An 18,414-nucleotide genomic window follows, 5' to 3' on the forward strand; every position below is an offset into this window, starting at 1 on the left:
TTCCTGTCCTCTCACATAGACAGCCTCCCTCACTGTCAACATCCCTCAACAGAGTGGTACATTTGTTATGATCTATGAACCTGTATTTTTACCTAAAGTTCATAGTCCACATTAGGGTTCACTTGGTGTTGTACATTCTTTGGGTCTTGACAAATATAAAAAGACATGTATCTACCATTATAGTAACATGCAGAATAGATGTACAGCCCTAAAAATCTTCCATGCTCTGCCTACTTTTACCTTCCTCCCCTCAACCCCTCGCCATCACTAATCTTTCTGTTGTCTCCATCATTTAGCTATTTCCAGAATGGCATATAGTTGGAATCATACAATATGTAGGCTATGCAGATTGGCTTCTTTCACTTAATAACTTACACTTAAGATTCTTCCATATCTTTTTTTTTTAACCAGCTCCCCAGAAAAGTATCTTCCATTTCTTTTTTTTTTTTTTTTTTTGAGACAGAGCCTCACTCTGTCGCCTTAGCCCGTGGCATCAGCCTATAGCTCACAACACCCTCAAGCTCCTGGGCTCAAGCAATGCTCCTGCCTCAGCCTCCTGAGTAGCTGGGACTACAGGCACGTGCCACCACACCTGGCTAATTTTTTCTATTTTTAGTTGCTTGACTAATTTTTTCTATTTTTAGTAGAGACAGGGTCTCGCGATTGCTCAGGCTGGTCTCTCACTCCTGACCTCAAGTGATCCTCCCACCTCGGCTTCCATGTCTTTTCATGACTTAAATAGCCCATTTCTTTTTTGTGATGAATAATATTCTTACTGATTTTTTTTTTCAAAAATATTTAGGGGGTACAAGCATTTTGTGTTACATAGATGGATTGTGTCATGCTGAAGTCAGAGCTTTCAGTGTACCAATCACCAGAACAGTGTACATTGTACCTGATAGGTAGATTTTTATCTCTCACTCTCCTCCCACCCTCCCCCTTCTTAGTCTTCAATGTCCATTTCACCACCTTATGATCATATGTATCCCTCATGTAGCTCCCACTTATAAGTGAGAACATGTCATATTTGTTTTTCCATTCCATACTTCACTTAGGATAATGGTATCCAGTTCCATCTAAGTTGCTGCAAATACATTGTTTCATTCTTTTTTATGGCTCAGTAGTACTCCATGGTATGTATATACTAATTTTCTTTATCTACTCATCAGTTGATGGGCACTTGTGTTAATTCTATATTTTTGCAACTGTGAATTGTGCCGTCATAAACATTTGGGTGCAAATGTCTTTTTTATAAAATGACATCTTCTCCTTTGGATAGATACCCAGTAGTGGGATTTCTGAATCGATTGGTAGGTTTACTTTTAGTTCTTTCAGGAATCTCCATATTGTTTTTCATAGTAGTTGTATTAGTTTACATTCCCACCAACAGTGTATAAGCATTTCCTTTTCAGCACAACCATGATTTTTTTTTTATTTTTTAATAAAAGCCATTCTAACAGGGGTAAGGTGGTATCTCACTGTAGTCATAGATTGCATTTCACTGATAATTTGTGATGTTGAGCATTTTTTCATACGTTTGTTGGCCATTTGTATATCTCCTTTTGAAAAAAATTCTATTTATGTCTTTTGCCCACTTTTTTATGGGGTTATTTGTTGTTTTCTTGTTGATTTGTTTGAGTTTTTTGTAGATTCTGGATATTAGCCCTTTATTGGATGTATAGTGTGCAAATATTTTCTCTCATTCTGTAGGTTGTCTGTTGATTATTTCCTCTGCTGTGTAGAAACTTTTTAGTTTAAGTCTCATTTATTTATTTTTGTTGTTGCCATTTTTGCTTCTGGGTCTTAGTCATAAATTGTTTGCCTAGGCCAATGCAAAGAAGAGTTTTTTTACATTTTTTTCTAGAATTGCTGTGGTTTCAGGTCTTACATTTAAGTCTTTAATCCATCTTGAGTTAATTTTTGTGAACAGTGAGAGATAAGGATCCCGTTTCATTCTTCTGCGTGTGGCTATCCAGTTTTCCCAGCATCATTTATTGAATAGGTCATCCTTTCCCCCATGTATGTTTTTCTCTGTTTTTTTGAAAATCATTTGGTTGTAGCTATATGGTTTCATTGCTGGGTTCTCTATTCTGTTCCATTGGCCTGTGTGTCTACCTTTATACCAGTACCATGCTGTTTTCCTTATTATCACCTTATAATATAGTTTGAAGTCAGGTAATGTGATACCTCCAGATTTGTACTTTTTGCTTAGGATTGATTTGGCTATTCAGGATCATTTTTGGTTCCATATGAAATTTAGGATTATTTTTTTCTAGATCTATGACACAAATGCCCTGATTGTGACTGACCAGGACTCTACTCCCTCCCCACTCTCCTTAGGCTGCTTACTAGGTAAAGGGATAAAACAAACCTTAGTTTTATAAATGACTGGAGCAGAGTTCAGCTTTGGGAGGGGAAGAATTTGTATTTTGGGAATGTATTGGGACATGCCTGTGATGCTTGTGGGAAGCCAAGGCTGAGGAAGACAGCAAGCGTAAGACAGGGCTGTGTACTTGCTGTACTTAGTGGCCTTTGAGAGCTGTTGATCTGTGACAAGCTGTTTCCCTGTGCCTCTCACCTCTACCAAACTGGTAGAGTTTGCCAGATTTTCTTCCTATAACACTAGTTCACTGTCTTGAGAAGGGAAGTTGTATGTTACTTTTAATGTTGTGATTTGGTCCTGAATGAAGTAGTTCTGGCAGACACTTTGTAAATTTTGTGGTGTGTGGTAGCCACTGTTCCCTAGTGTATACACTGATAATTTTGTTTGTTTTTACCCTTTTAGTCCCTCCTTTTTAGTCATTTTCTAGGAAAATGTTTACCAGATCTCACACTGCCATCTTTCCTAGAAGTCTCCTGGCTTATATTCTTGTAATTAGTCCTTGATTTTTCTTTTTCTTACCTGTGGGTTAATGGCCTTTAAAAAAATAAAGATTCCCTACCCCTTATCTTTAAGGAAAAATATTAATATATAATGACAACTTAATAACCATAATATATAATGACAATAGGTATTCATTGCTCTGGTGATGAGCTTGATAGAAAACTAATTTATTCTACCCCACAGTACAAGGGTGACATTTGCATTGATAAGATCAATTGGTTGGAATGTCCTGCCTCAGGTGGCTTGTGTCTAGGATCTTCTAATGTGGTTCCTTCAAATTCTCTGTAAAAAGGAAACATTGAAAAAGACAAACTGCCAATAACCCAAGCAACTAACTTAAAACAGAACATAATGTCAAAACTGTAGAGGACTAGACCTTAATTTTATAAAAGCTGTATCTCGAATTGAGGAAAACCTGGCCAACTTTTGATTATGACACACCTTAGCTTTACTTGCAGAAAAGGAGATGGCTTTTCTTACCATCTGTCTTCAGACTTTGAGACTCTGTCTGGTTATCCTCAGCCAGAAAAAGCAGCAGCAGCTCCTCTCCTCCCTATTGCCCTAGAATCCCAAGTGTAATTCTCTAATACTCCAGTTCAAGTCACCAAGATAGAGAAGAAGCCCGGGAAAAGAAAAATTTGGTGATTTTTTTTTGGTGGCAGGGGTGGGTATGGTGGTGATGAAGATCTTATATTACAGGGGAAGACTCAAAAGATACCATTTTGCTTTTAACTCTGTCACTTATAGACTGTAGGTTCCAGCATGATTTAGGGAAATTTAAAGGGAAACGGAAATAGAACTTTAAAAGGGTAATTATATCTTTCAAATTACTGGCATATAAAAGTCTATTAAAAAATCAGTATGCTGCAAAAGGCAGATTATAAAGGAGAAGCCATCAAGCATTAAAGGAAACAAAGAAGAACCAAAAAATAGAAAGTATAAAATGCTATGGCAAGGGGTAAAGCCAACTATTAGTTATAACATTAAATGGAAATTGGAAAAACTTCACTATAGTTAGATTTTTTAAACAACCCAACCTGATCGTTACTAGAGGGACACACATTATAGAATGCTATGAATGTTATTCCTATATGTGCACTTAGGTATTGATCGCTAAAACCAATTTGATGGTGAGTACATGGAGGGGATGGGTATATACATACATAATGTGTGCGAGGCGCACCATCTGGGGGATAGACATGCTTGAAGCTCTGACTGGGGGGTGGGGGAAATGGCAATATATGTAACCTAAACATTTGTACCCCATAATATGCTGAAAAAAAAGAATTTCACCCCTGCTTGTCACAGGACATTAATGGGCCCATACTGGCACCCCTAAGCGGGTAGCAGCAGCAAATGGTAATGGAAAAGTTACTGTTTTTCTATTTAACTTTCTATTTGTGGAAAAGTTTCTTTTAATGTCTAAGAAAAATATAAGAAAGTTGTGTGTGTGTGTGTGTGTGTCCTGGGTCTTTTGTGGTTTGCCTCATTCTCATTCTCACTCACATGTGATGATCTTATGATCTGACTGTTGCTGCTTTGGAGTAAGTTCAGCCTAATTGCACAGGTGGTTTGAGGAATGAGTACAAGACATATTTTGAGAAATCTTCCAAGTAAATCCCAGATGAAATCTGAAATTTAAAAAAAAAAATGCAGTGAAAGTTTAAATGGAAAGGATGCACAAAATTTCATTAATTGCTTGCAAACAAAAAGAGAGCAGATGATATCAGATAAAGCAAAAAAGCATTGAAAGGAACAAACGGCCACTTTTATAAGATCAAAAGTGAATATATAACTATTTATAAACTCTTCTGAGATAAGTCTCATTGTTTCAAAATATACTGAATACAACCTAAATGTTTCAATAGCAGAATGAATGGTTAAATTTATTGTGGTATAATATATATATGTAGTGACCTAATCTGTTAAGAGTGGTATTGTTGAAGTTTCTTTGTTCACAAAGACGATCATATTGCAGATAGTATAAATATTATTCTTCTACTTTGATTCAAATTAAAACAAAAAATATTAACGGGTTATCTCTTGGTGGTGAAACTAGAGTCAGTTGAAATATTTTCACCTGTACTTTTAAGCTTTTCCTTTAGTTTATATAGTAAATTATGTTATTGCACCTAAATCCCCACTGCCTCTCCCACTGGGAGGACTATAGTTTCATGCAATACTGACCTCAGCTGGGCCATGTGACTTGCTTTGACCAATAAAATGTGAGTGGAGGTGACATGTGCCACCCACAAGGAAAAGCTCTAAGAACCATCCCCTGGTTCTGCCATGGCTCTTTTTCTACCTTTCATAGGGGTTGTTCCTTAAGCCTGAATGAAGAGGACTCAGAGTAGGTCTGCAGCTGCCCTAAGGGATATATAAATGAGCAAGAAGTAAACCTTTCTTGTGAGCCCCTGAGATTCTGGGCTTAGCCTGTGGGCCAGGCTAAGTTGTCCCCAGTTTCAAGTGTTTTTCTGGACACATGTAATTTATGATGCCTGTGAACAGCAAGTTCTAGAAGTCCTCCTTACCACCTTTGCTTTAATTAGGTCCCTGGGTTATAAATCTGAATTTTATGTCACTCAGTATAAATGCAAATGTTACAGCACTTAGCAATACTTGTGGTGTTCCCATTGTTGTGAAGGAAAAATGAGACAGAAAAATTAGATGTTCTGCTCTCACATTGCTGTTATTTTCAGCCACAATACTTTTCTTATTGAGTATAGTAATTATGTTGGTGTTGACTTCAGAATCTATGGTCTTTCTTTGGTTTAAAATATTATTTAGGCAATTTCTGAAAATGTGCTTCAATAGACATGAAATAAGTTGTGTTTTTTTTAATGTCACAGCAATTCCTACAACCTTCTAACAGTGTTTAGACTTACTTTTATAACACATTTTGAAATAGAGCAGGTGATCAAACACTTGGTTGATAATTGGTTGGAATGATCTTCAAAGGACATCTCATTCAACTTCGTATTAAGTACTTGAAACACTTTTTACTAAAAAAAAAAAAACAAAATTTAATAGAAACAACAATAACCTCAATATTCTTGGAATGAATTAAATTCTCTTACCTTTTCTTCATTTTGGTATTATTCAACATATTCATGGTTGGGATTCAGCTGAAATGTTGCCCTTTTATCATAAACAAGTTAGCCTGAAAATGTCATTAAATTAAAACAAAAATCAGGTTGTTAACATTCGTGTTAATGAGGAAAGTGCAGTTAAAAAAAAAAAAGAAAGAAAGAAAAAAGAAAAAGTCCAGCAGAGGAAATGTAGCTTGGATTGAATTTACTTCCAAATGGATCACCATTTAATGAGTTGGGTTGTTTTAATCTCATCCCTCGGGGGCACTTGAACACATCACAAAACCACCATACTTTTGGCAGAGGTGTCAGCATCTACTTGTAAAACATCTTGGACCAGAAAGGAAAGTGCTTCAAATCAAGTATCTGAGCAGTGTTTTTGCTTTCTGTTTGCTGGCACTGGAGCCTGGCTTCACAAGCTTTATTTACACTTACTAGACTGCCTTCAAAAAACAAAAGGATGAAGTGATCATCTAGCAAGTATAAGCTTATAACTACCTTTTGCCAATACTAAGTGAAACTTCATCTCTAGCCAAGGAAATTGCTCTACAGCTCTTTACATTTCTATTTGTCCAAAGGCTAGTTTTGTTTCAAGAGAGTATCTCCAGTTTAGTGTGTAAGTAGCTTTTATTTTTCCTGTGGTGATAGTGAAGTTGAAATCTTAAGAATGGATTTTGTGTTCTATTCACAGAATGTCCAATTTTCAGAGTTTATAAAAATTCCCCCTTGAATTATTGGAAGTCTTCTTTCAAATGTTCTCTGTAACCAGTGACCATTAAAATCCTGATTAACACATTCAGGGTCACAAAATCCATTAGCATTATGTTACAGATTTTTAAAATGTAACTATAGGCCTGTATAAAATTTAATTTACTGGAATTAAATTTGATCACATGTAGAATTTACATGATCTATACATGATCTGATTGATATATTTGTGTCACTGACATAATCTATTAAATATTTACATCTCCAGCCTGGATTTCTGTGAGCTCCAGACCTACATTTCCAAGTGTTTGTCTCCATTTGAATGACTCAGTGACATCTCAAACTCAATGTGCCTGAAACCACACTCATGACCTTCCCCTCAATCCTGAATTTCCTTTGACCTCCTTGACCCTGCCTCCCCACCACGTCCAGTCTCAGTCCACAGACTGGGTATTGGATTTCCTGCCACCACTCCAGTCCATCCTCTTCTGCACCCTGTTGGGCCCCCCTCACCTTTACTTCCCCGCTTCGAGTTGTCTCATGGCTGCCAAAGTCATCCTTCAATAACACAGATCTGGATACCATACCCCGTGATGGCTTCTCACGCTTATGAAAAAAATCAAAATGTCAATGTCTTAGTCCACAGGTGCTGCTATAACAGACTACCCCAGACTGAATAATTTATGAAGAACATAAATTTCTTTCTCACAGTCCTGGAGGCTGGGAAGTCCAAGATCAAGGTGCCAGCAGGTTAGGGTCTCTGCAGCCGAGACTGGTCAACAGAGATAGGCCAATCCTCTTGCAAGACGACGCACCTTGAATGCTGCATCCTCTGCAGTGGAGGAACACCATGTTCTCAAGTGGCAGAAGAACAGAAGATAGAGAACCCACTCACACAAGCCCTTTATATGGCGGCATTTGTCCATCCATGAGGGTGGAGTCCTCATAATCTAACACCTCCCATCAGGCTCACCTCCCCAACACTGTTTGCACCAGAGTTAAGTTTCCAACACGTGAATTTTGGGGGATACATTCAGACCACAGCAACCAACATAGCCTGCAAAGCCCTGCAGGGACTGGCCTGTGCCTTTTGGGGACCATCATGTCACCATCTCTCTGTGCTCTCGTCATATCAGCCAGCACTAATTCCTTGATCATGCCATGCTGGACAGTCATCTCCTAGTTAACCCTTCATCCTTCCGATCTCAGCTCTGACTTCCAGACTCATTGGTTCACTTCCCCGTGTGTCTTCATAAAGTTCATGAATCTTCTTTTTTCTGTTGTTGTTGTTGATTATTTGACTTACTGTCTTCTCCTCTAGACCGAAGTTCAGGTCTCACTTTTTCTGGCCTATAGATTGATCTCTGTTCCTTGCCAGCAGGTTCCTTTCCCACCTATGCTAACAGACCCACACAAGTGTTCTGTGCTTCCTTTAAAGAATATTACCACTAAGATGGGGGCTGGAACTTGGCCTTCTTAGAAGAGGATAAAGTTCACTATAGTGGTCTACCTTTTGGGTAGCTTTTAATCTTATATCATAGTGCTTACCTTTTTAACATTTTTTAGCATGCCTGTGTTGGAGACATGGCCAATTTAACAATGTTTCTCTCTGACACAAGCTTTTTACTTTAGTATTAAAAATACAAACCTTCCTTACATAAGTCCAAGTAAAAAAATCAAGTGGGCTGGATGTGGTGTTTCAGGCTGTAATCCCAGCAATTTGGGAGGCTGAGGCAGGAGGATCACTTGAGGCCAGGAATTCAAGGACAGCCTGGGCAACATAGCAAGACCCCATCTCTACAAAAAAAAAAATAAATAAAAATTAGCTAGATGTGATGGCATGTGCTTGTAGACCCAGCTACTCAGGAGGCTGAGGCAGGAGGATCAGTTGAGCCCAGGAATTTGAAGTTGCAGGGAGCTGTGATGACACCACTGCACTCCAGCCTGGGCAATGGGGTGAAAACCTGTCTCTAAAAAAAAGTAAATAAATAAATGAAGTGGCTGCTGGCTGTGAATAATTGAAGCAACTCCAGTTACCTCTGCTCTGAGATAGGCTTGTCAGTCTGTAGGTGCTGGTGAGCCTGTTGGTTGTTGAGTCACATGTAGGCACGTTGTTGTTTTGAGGTACACATATCTGTGGATATGTGTATTCCTTAATCTTCACAAATGCTGGATCATAGGATGCACATAATGTGTTAACCCTTTTGTAACTGACTGTTCTATATAGGATTTAATCATCATATACATGATATGGCTGAACCAAAGACAAATATGGACTGAGCTCTTATTAGAATCCATTGGGTAGGGGAAATTAAAATTTCTAGAGAAGCAGCTGATGTACTATGGCATTAGGGTCCGGAATATAGCTTTGTAATCTGCTTTAAAAGAAAGAAAATATCTGGGAAGAATTTGACTTTAGCACATGGGTTCTTCCTTGTTGACAGTCCTTTTTTACATTTTGACACTTTCATTCTTCACCTGAAAATCTAAAGGAAGAGATATTTTCTAATATGTCAGAGTCCTTCCTCTCACACAAATTAATATTTTTTCCTAAATATAATAATTTTAATTTGATTTTTAATTACCCACATGAGGCTTGTTTGTTTTGCTTTTAGGTGGTTTGGACACCTTCGATATTTGCCTGCTGTCTTCTAGCGAAACCTGACTCGTGAAATGGAATGAAGCTGAAAAATCATCTCCGTGAATCTGAGAGAAGATTGGGATGGTCTTAAGTGCACATCGCTAGACTCTAACTGCAGCGATGAGTTCAGACGAGAAGGGCGTATCCCCTGCTCATAAAACAGCCACTCCAACCCATAGAAGTGCCTCCTCTTCAATATCCTCCCAAAGGGACAGTAGGCAGGTAAGAAGCGAGTGTTAAGTGTGTTTTGTTATTTTATTCCAATACAGTACCCATTAGGATATCATGAGATTGCTAATTCTGAAATTTTGTTGCAAAGTCTTTTATTCCACAAGAAAACTCATTATTTTCTGTAGATATAGCTGACAATGTCACGTAGCTCCCACTCTTGCTTTTCTGTTGCTTAGGGCCTTGTTTAGCATGCAGACGCGAATGGGCTGGGGTGACTAGGGGAAGCCCTGCCTCACTCTCCTCACTGTCTGCTCCTGGAGGGGGCCCCAGCATCAGGAACTCGAATGTTCTGCTCTCTCTCTCTTCGTTTGTGGAGCTGGAAAGGGATCCACGAACCCGCAAAAAAACTTCTTCTTCCCATAAGTCTCTCACTGCTCTGCTAAGCACTCATCTCTGTTTGGTGTTGCATGGAATCTGGTAACAGATTCTGGAATTGGGTTACGCATAAAATTGTAGTATCAGGGAATTAAGAGCAATGAGAATTCAAACAATGTTTAAAGGCAACAGAAAAAGTAAATTGTTATTGCTTAATTACGGTAGAAAACGTTCATTGTCTCATTTGAGACAATTCTGTAAGTTATTTTTGTTTACAGAGTTCATTACTATTTTAGTGGCTGTTCCGCTGCCAGGGTTGTGTGGGGATTAATCATGTGAATGCTCTTTGTAGGCAAAACGGTTGGTTTGTTTCAGTCAGCACAGGTCTGAGTATAACTATTTTTCACTTTCATATTGTCTTGTGATAGTATTTTTAGCTGTGTAACTGAAAATTCACAGTAAGTAGGTGTTGTTAACTTTTCATAAAAACTTTCTGTTGTGGCAACTTTCGATGAGTCAGCCTTCCTGCAGGGTCTACTTCACTGCCTGCCACCCCCTACCCTCTCTGTGTTCCCAGCATATTCCTCGTTTCTAGAAGTGCGAGCATCAGATATTCAGTATTCCATCATGTAGACATGGATCTTGAGACAGCCCGTTCCAGAGGTGAATTCGTTCTTCTAGATCATGGGACCACACTGCTGGGGGTGCTCTTTAGGGAACCCTCAGTCTCAAACCCTCCAGCATTCCCTGTCCCAATTCTAGCAAGAAATTCCAGGGGAATTTATACAAATCAGAGATTCCTTATGTGTGTGTCTTTCGCAGGTCCTAAGGCAGGTATTCCTACTCCAGGCTCTTGGAGAATTATTGACACTGGTGTCCTTTGTTATTGAGTTCAAAGAGAACGCTTATATTCTGTTAGTTAAAGGCAGTTATGCAATTAACTAAATCTGTGATTACACAAAGTTATTATATTTAAGAGTGCCAGGAATGAAAACACTTTTATATTAAATAACTACTGCATGCTAAGATGCTTTCTAAGTTTGCAAATTTAGGCTACCCTTCACCTGACCCTCTGTTCTTATTACGACATCTCCATTTTTCCCTTGCCCTGGGCATTTAAACCGAGACATATTTTAAGCAGCCTGGCCTATCTGGCTGCCGGGAGGAAGGAAGGGATTGAGCCAGTTTACCCTGGAGAACTGTGACAAATGGAAAAGACTGATGACTGCTGTAGAAACATCTGTCGCGCGTTGTTGCTCTGCCTGTTGCACCTGAGCTCCAGGAGCAGCCTGCAAAACAGCAGGGAAAAACCGAGACCTGGTTCTGCTAGCAGGAGTGGAAGTTGGAACGTGTGACTCCTCGCTGGCTTGTGAATGGAAAGTTTTATGATGGGAATGGAAGTGGCTTGTTTGTAAATTGATAATGAATTCTAGAAAAGTAAGGGACACCATTCAAATGCTTATTATTCTTTAAAGAGGGTGTTTACTTTCATTCCTATTTATCTCAGCAGGTGGAAACTCTCCCAAATATTTTCCCCTCTGATTCCTTCCTGACTCCTGTTTTGTGACTATCCATCTCCCTTAGGGGAGAGAAGAATGGAAAAGAAAATTATAGTGCTGTTTTTCCTTCCATATCTCAATCACTACCTAAATTTTAGAATTAACTTGTGGAACTCAGAAATTTGGGTGATCCTGTGATGTGATGTGACATGGTGCAGTGTTTTTTATATGCACCTATTTTTACATGAAAGCTGTTTTCATAGTGAAGGGACATAGAGAAAGTGTGATAAATTAGTGTTCATTGAATCTTATCCTTTCTTCTTATTTGACTGACATCTGTGCAGCTGGTGCCAAATTGCAATATCCAGCCCTATTTCTTTCCTGAATTAATCACATAGGTAGAGAATTTGTTTGGCATGTAGCTGAAAATACAGTGTTATTTCCCTAAGTTCTAGTCCTTCCTAAGTTCTAGTCCCAAATCACTAATGAATTGATTGAGCATTTCTGCTTAGATGTAACACTGCCTGAGTGGTACCACTGTGCCGTAAATCAATATGTATAAATCAGTGTGCCATCAGGATAACCATTCTCTTGGGGACCCAGGGTCAGTGCCTGCCTTTCTCCTCTGCTGCTCCCACGTTCAATAAGTTACCAAGCCCTATTGATCATTTCCTCCTTCATAATATAATTTCCCTCCATCCCCACTATCAGCTCCCTTGCACACACTGCCATCACGCTACCCAGGGTCCTGCAGAGTGCTCTAGCCTCGCCATCCCCCTTGTGGCCTCATCATTTCAGATTTCCTGAATAGGGCAGATTCATGTAGAATCCTTCGAAGACTCTCTGTTACCTACATGATTAAGGCCAGAGTTCCTTTCTGAGTACCCAGCATCCAGCATGCTCTGATCCAGTCTCATATCCCATTTTCCTCCCAACCTGAACAGTCTTATCTGCCCTTGGTTCCTAAACCTGCCCTATCTTTATCTCTGGTTGTCTTTCCCGAATGGAATTCCCACCACCCTCCTCTCCACCTGATGCCTCCCCGTGCATCAAGGGCCGGCTCATGCAACACTGTCTCTGGTCACTCAAATCCACATCATCCTCTCCCTTCTCTGAACTTTTATAGCCCATTTTGACAGTATTTGACATTTTTATATTGTCTGTCTTTTTCTGTGTTGATCTCCTCAACTGTGCTCTCTCTGTGAGCTCTAAACAGACTGCATACTCTAATTCTTCAGGTTCGGAGACATTGACCTCAAATGTTCTGATATATCCTGCAGGATATTTTTTAAGACCTGCAACAATATTAGTCTTGTCATTTTGTTACAAATTTTCCATTCCACATTTATTTGTCCTTCTCTTCTTCCTTCCTGGTGGATAAGTAAAACAAAGAACATCTGTGCATAGTAGCGATGGGCTGCCCTTCCTGTCGTAAAGTTACTAGCACAATAGGTGAAGAGGGGAGAGGAGGTGGGAACCAAAGTGACTCAGTGCCCCTGTGATTTCACTAAGTGTTTCTGCAACAATGATAGGGTCGAGACTCCACTTAGTATTTAACAACTTAGAAGACTTTAGTAATTGCTCCATTTATATTTTATTCAAGTCTGACATGAGATGTTAGAACATCTAACAAAACTGGCTCTGTGTGTGTGACCATCCTGACTCATAAGCTGCAATGAATATGTATGCCCTAAAACTTTCAGAGGGAACAAAAAGTCTGTTGATGAGACATCTAAGACTTAACCTTTAAATCAGAATTCCCCAAAGTACATCCCAAGGAATGCTTGTCCCTTGAGACATTGTATGAAAAGAGAGTTCTACCATCAAGTAAGTTAGAGAAATGCTGAACAAAATCTCTTTTGCAATGTGCATTAATAAATTATGGATGCTGATAAATCCTGAAGTAAGAACTTTATTTTTTATTTAGGTGAGCACTTCTAGAATTTACTATATTGTGGAACTTCTTTTTTACTCTAAGATTTGGTTGTGAAAACTCCAGATTCTTCTGTTAAGAAATCAGGAGATCAGGAACGCTGAGCGCAGATTCCTAATGGCAACACTCAACTGGGCGCAGTAGTGGCTTCCAGCTGAGCTGCGGCATTTACTCTTCGATAGGCCACAGTCCTCGCCTGTCCTCACTGTATTCCAGTACTTACTTACGTTGACTGCCTTGCCCGTGAAAGCATTTGAATTTGTGAACCTTGACCCTGGATGCAGTAGGTCAGTCACAGTAACATTTAACTTACCAAGGGTGATCCTCACTTGGATGTTAAGAAGGAATTTCAAAATTAGCATGTCCAAAATGGAACTCCTAATTTCCCTCTCAAATCTGGCTCCTTCCCAGTCTTCCCTATCTCAGCAAATGGCAACTCCATCCTTTCACTGGGTAAGGCCAAAACCAGGAATCATTCTCGACTTCCTTTGCTCATACCCTGCTTCCAAACCATCAGCAAACCTATTGGTTCCACCTTACGACATGCCTGGAATCTGACCACTGTTTGCCATCTCCCCCCGCCACCCTGGTCGGAGCCACCATCATTTCTCACCTGACTGTTGCCATAGTTCTCTAACAGGCTCCCTGCTTGTATCCTCGCCCAACAGACAGGTCATTCTTTACAGAACAGTCAGATCCCTTCAAAACCTAAGTCAGATTGAGCCACTCTTCTGCACCAAGCCCTCCAGTGACTTCCTGTCTCTGTCCAAATAATACTGAATTGCTGACCACTGTCTACAAGGTCATGCATCCTCTGGTTCTGCCTGACTGTCTGAGCCCATCTCCTGCCACAGCCCTTTCCTTGGTTCTCTCCAGCACCTTCCTCGAGGGCCTTTGCATTTTTGGTCCCCTCAGCTAACTTGCTTTTCCTCCAGCCATTCCCAGGCTTGTCACACACTTGAGTCAATCTCCAAATGTATCATTTGAGGTGGCCTTTGCTGCCCTTCCCTGCATATCCTTATCACTCGCTGTCCAATTAGCTGGGTTTATTTTTCTTCAAAGCACTGGTCACCACCTGGCACGTTATACCAGGTCTGTCCAGAAAGTATCAAGCCATTGGTAAGATAACGAAAATAATTTGGGGAACATCGAGGTAACCTGGCAGCCAAGGAGAGTGGACTGGGATGCACATACGTGAACAGTGACAACTTCACTGTAGTAGTCAGTGGAGCGCTAGACGCCATTGAGCATGTGTACTGTGTGGCTGTCGCATTCAAAATGACTGAACAAGTAGAACAACGAATCTGCATCAGATTTTGTGTTAAGCTTGAACTTTGAGATGATCCAGAAGGCTTTCAGAGATGATGCAATGAGTGCAGCACAAGTAAAAATGTGGCACAAACATTTCAAAAATGATTGGGAATCTGTTAAAAGTGATCAACGTTCTGAAAGGCCTGCAACAAGCAGAACACCTGACAATATTGAATGTATACGGGTTAGGTTAGGAGATTCTGGGACAACTGTGTCAGGTCCCAAGGTACCTAGTTTGAAGGGGACCAAGGTGTCATTGTCCTATGTACAATGTTTCCTGTATCTTGTATCTTCTTCAATAAATGTCTCTATTTTTCATATTATATGGCTGATACTTTCCGGGCAGACCTCGTATATTTGTTTATCCATTTATGTCTGTATCCCCTTCCTCTATTCCTTAACACTGAGATTGTAAGCCCAGTGAAAACAGGGCTTTTATTTTGTTTGATTGTGTATCCCTAGCACCTTGTATGGCAGCTGGCGTTTGGGGTGCTCAGGAGGTATTTGAATGAATAAGTGGATGAGGAGTTGGTGTGGAGAGGAGATTGTGAGCCAGGCTGCAGAGGACTTGATGGCTGTGAAGGAATAATCATGAGGTCGGGAGATGACAATAAGGAGAGAAGATGATGGAGTGTGGAGCTCCGAGTCTCACAAGAATGGATTCTGAGAGTAGAAGGAGGATCGTCCCAGGGTAGCAGAGGGGAGCTGAGAGAGCACTGTCCCTTCTGCTTGCTCCTGAGTGGGTGTGTGGTGGGACAAACGACTGCAGAGTGAAGGAAATGACAAAAAGCAAAGCGTTGGGAGCATTCTGCTCAGAGGTTAAAAACATTAGTGGGGGCAGGAGGTATCTCTTTCTTTTAAAACAGGGGTTATTGTTTCTTAGTCAATCATGGTACTTATTTTATGGTTACATTATATAACAGAGTTACTAAGTTTGTGAACTGATGACTGGATTTTGTTTGTGTTCATAATTACTTTTATGCTTATGTATTTTAGAGAATTTTAAAATATATACATGTCTAAGACCACGCTGTAGAGATGGTAGTCCTGGATCCAGGTCCGCATTTTCAAAATGCGGTTCCCCTCTTTGGAGCCAATGATTGTTTTTATATACATTAGTATCAAGTCATATCAGAAAATCAGACACTATGGCTCTAAGAATGTAGGGTTTGGAATGCATAATTTTCAGGCCATAGTGTCTATTATGAGTGAATTGTTAATAACTCCAACAGGTCAGACTTTATAAATCCTTAAATGAGCCAGTCTTTTTTGTTTAATGAAAAATAAATGAAGAAAAAACCAACCATTCCTTATAATGATTCAAAGTTTGCTGAATCTCAGAGATCATAAAATAAAGAACATGTTAAAGAAAAAATTATAAATAACTCATAAGAGGCTGGCAGTTCATCTTCTTGCCAGTTTTTATAGAATCTGTATTCAGGATCATGGTCAATCCTTAAGAACTATAGAAGACTTTAGTGACATGGGTATCCGAAATGTTTCCTGTATGTTATCAACAGCAAGACATTTCAAAACTAACAGTGGCCTGTTCAGTTGATGCCCACTGTTGACATGTAAAGGCTGCTGCCAGCAGTGATTCAGTGGGACTATATATCTGATATAAAAGTGTCTCCCAGCATATGCAGAAACTGAGCTTCTAGAGCATCTTCTTCAAATAGCTTTGTTGAGTGAAATAACTAAATCACTACTTTGAAATATAAGTGTCTCTATCTTCTCTTCAGGAAACCTATTTCAATCTTTGAATTGTGAAAAATATAGTGTTATCTCAAACAAAAATATTCTAATTTTTTAGAGAAAAAAATCCAAGCATCTCTGATTTAATACAATTTATAACTTGAAATCTACCAGGAGGAGGAATAGAATTTGAGTTCTTAGCTCTATGTAGAATTCCAGTGGACCCAAGGATTTTTCCGGATGACCCTGGAACCCAGCTGCCAGTTCAGAAAGAAATAGTAACCTGATCTGAAAATCCACAGAGTGTCCTCACTGGGGCAATGCCAGAAAATAAATCCCTTTTACTTCCTAGGTATATTTAAATTCCTGACTTGCTTCCAATTTCAATTTAGCCTTTTTAGAATTCCATCTCATGGAATCAGCTTTTCAGGACTTAAGAGCAGTATCAATGGGGAAATAATATTTGCTTGCAAAAACTCATACTGTGACCAATTTTTGTGATTTAGATGCAAATTGGTTGTTCTGAAAAGTCGAAATATTAGGCAAAATTTATAAACTAACTAATAGAATAACAGTAGCAACAAGCTAATATTTCATGAGCTCTCACTGTGGAAGGTTGGAAGTATCATCACATTCTTCAGAGAACTACACTATGATGAAAAGTGGTTTTCATCTTGCCCACAGCTAATGAGGAGTGAAGACAGGCTTTACTCCCAGGAACCCTGTTTTTGGAGCCCCTGTTCTTGTTCACTCCACTGTTTGATCTGTTGTAAGTCTTGCCAAGCTGAATGTCCAGGGGAAGGGCCTTCTGTATACTTCTAAGTGAACTTTGTAAGGCAACCTTTGTTAATTGCTTTCAAGTTATGTACTGCCTCCTCATTTTCTCCCTTGGTAATAACAGTGATTTTTCACATCCTCATTGGCCTAGGAAACTATAAATCAAATGGTACACAAGCTGAAATGTTAATAGTTATTATCATGGAGTGAGGTTTGTTTTTTTTTTTTTTAAGAGATGGGATCTCACCCTGTTGCCCAGACTAGAGTGCAGTGGTGTTATCATAGCGCACTGTGGCCTCGAACTCCTGGGCTCCAGCGATCCTCCCGCCTCAGCCTCCTGAGCAGCTAGGACTACAGGTTTGCACCACCATGCCCAGCTAATTTTTAAAATTTTTGTAGAGATGGGGGTCTTGCTGTGTTGCCCAGGTTGGTCTTGACCTCCTGGCCTCAAGTGATATTCCTGCCTCAGCCTCCCAAAGTGCTGGGATTACAGATGTGAGCCATCATGCCTGGTCCCTAGGTGAATTTTATGTTATCTGTGCTTTTCTCAATTTTCTGTATTTTTACTACACATATTCCTTTTAGATTGAGAAGTTTTAACCATCTATTTGTTTATTGAACGCTGCTGTTAGCCTTTTCCATTAAAAGCAATGAGCAGCCCCACAGCTTTCTTGCCATCCCCACCATTTGGAGATCCCTGTCGCTGTCGTGTGGTATTTACAGTATGTGTTCAGTCCGTGTCAAATGTGCTGAAATTGAGACCACTGGAGAGAAATTTGCCACCTGGCACCCAGACACTCATTACCTCCACGTGATTCAGAACTTCGTTACTCTGGTAAGAATCTGTTTGCTGCTTTCGCTGCTGTGCCTGCCAGACCCCGTTGGTTGTCTAGGCTGCCTTTATCAGTGTTTCACTTTACAGGTTGTCTCTTACTACCTCGAGATGGCTGGTTTTGGATAGCATTTTTGTAACAGCAAACTTGTTGTCAGATCCAAGATTAGTACTGCCTGTTATGTTCCTGGGCATAACACCAAACGGTAGAGCCACAGCACAATTGGTTAACGAACCCCAGAGGGTCTCCCTCTACAGGGCGTGAAAAGGCCTGGGAATCTGTTGTTTACAGAAGCATCCCCAGGAGATTGTTATCCACTCAGATTTGGAAATACCACTTTTACAAAATACATTTTTAGGTGTTTCGTTAGGACTATAAAACATCCTCCTGAAGGACCATAAGTCTATAAAACTGTTTTATTTGATTTTCAATTTAGACAAATAGAAAATTTTACTTCCCTCTGCTCAGCATCCACTGTAACTCTCCTAGACTGTAAGT

The 18,414-nt window shown here is 39.8% G+C and overlaps 1 protein-coding gene across 4 annotated transcripts in view; it reads left to right on the plus strand.

Annotated features, from left to right (window-relative positions):
* OSBPL6 (oxysterol binding protein-like 6) overlaps nt 1-18,414 on the plus strand; it is a 115,769-nt gene that overhangs the window by 25,971 nt on the left and 71,384 nt on the right. For 3 of the 4 annotated variants that reach the window (XM_012650702.1, XM_012650700.1, XM_012650701.1), the window contains exon 2: nt 9,297-9,544. In XM_012650702.1, the coding sequence (XP_012506156.1) occupies nt 9,443-9,544 (102 nt within the window). In that variant the 5' untranslated portion in view covers nt 9,297-9,442. Of the gene's footprint in view, nt 1-9,296; nt 9,545-18,414 lie in introns of those variants that run through there. The other variant, XM_012650704.1, reaches the window with a different exon arrangement.

This window comes from Propithecus coquereli, unplaced genomic scaffold (genome assembly GCF_000956105.1).
Source record: "Propithecus coquereli isolate 6110/MARCELLA unplaced genomic scaffold, Pcoq_1.0 Scaffold34, whole genome shotgun sequence".
Lineage (NCBI taxonomy): Eukaryota > Metazoa > Chordata > Mammalia > Primates > Indriidae > Propithecus > Propithecus coquereli.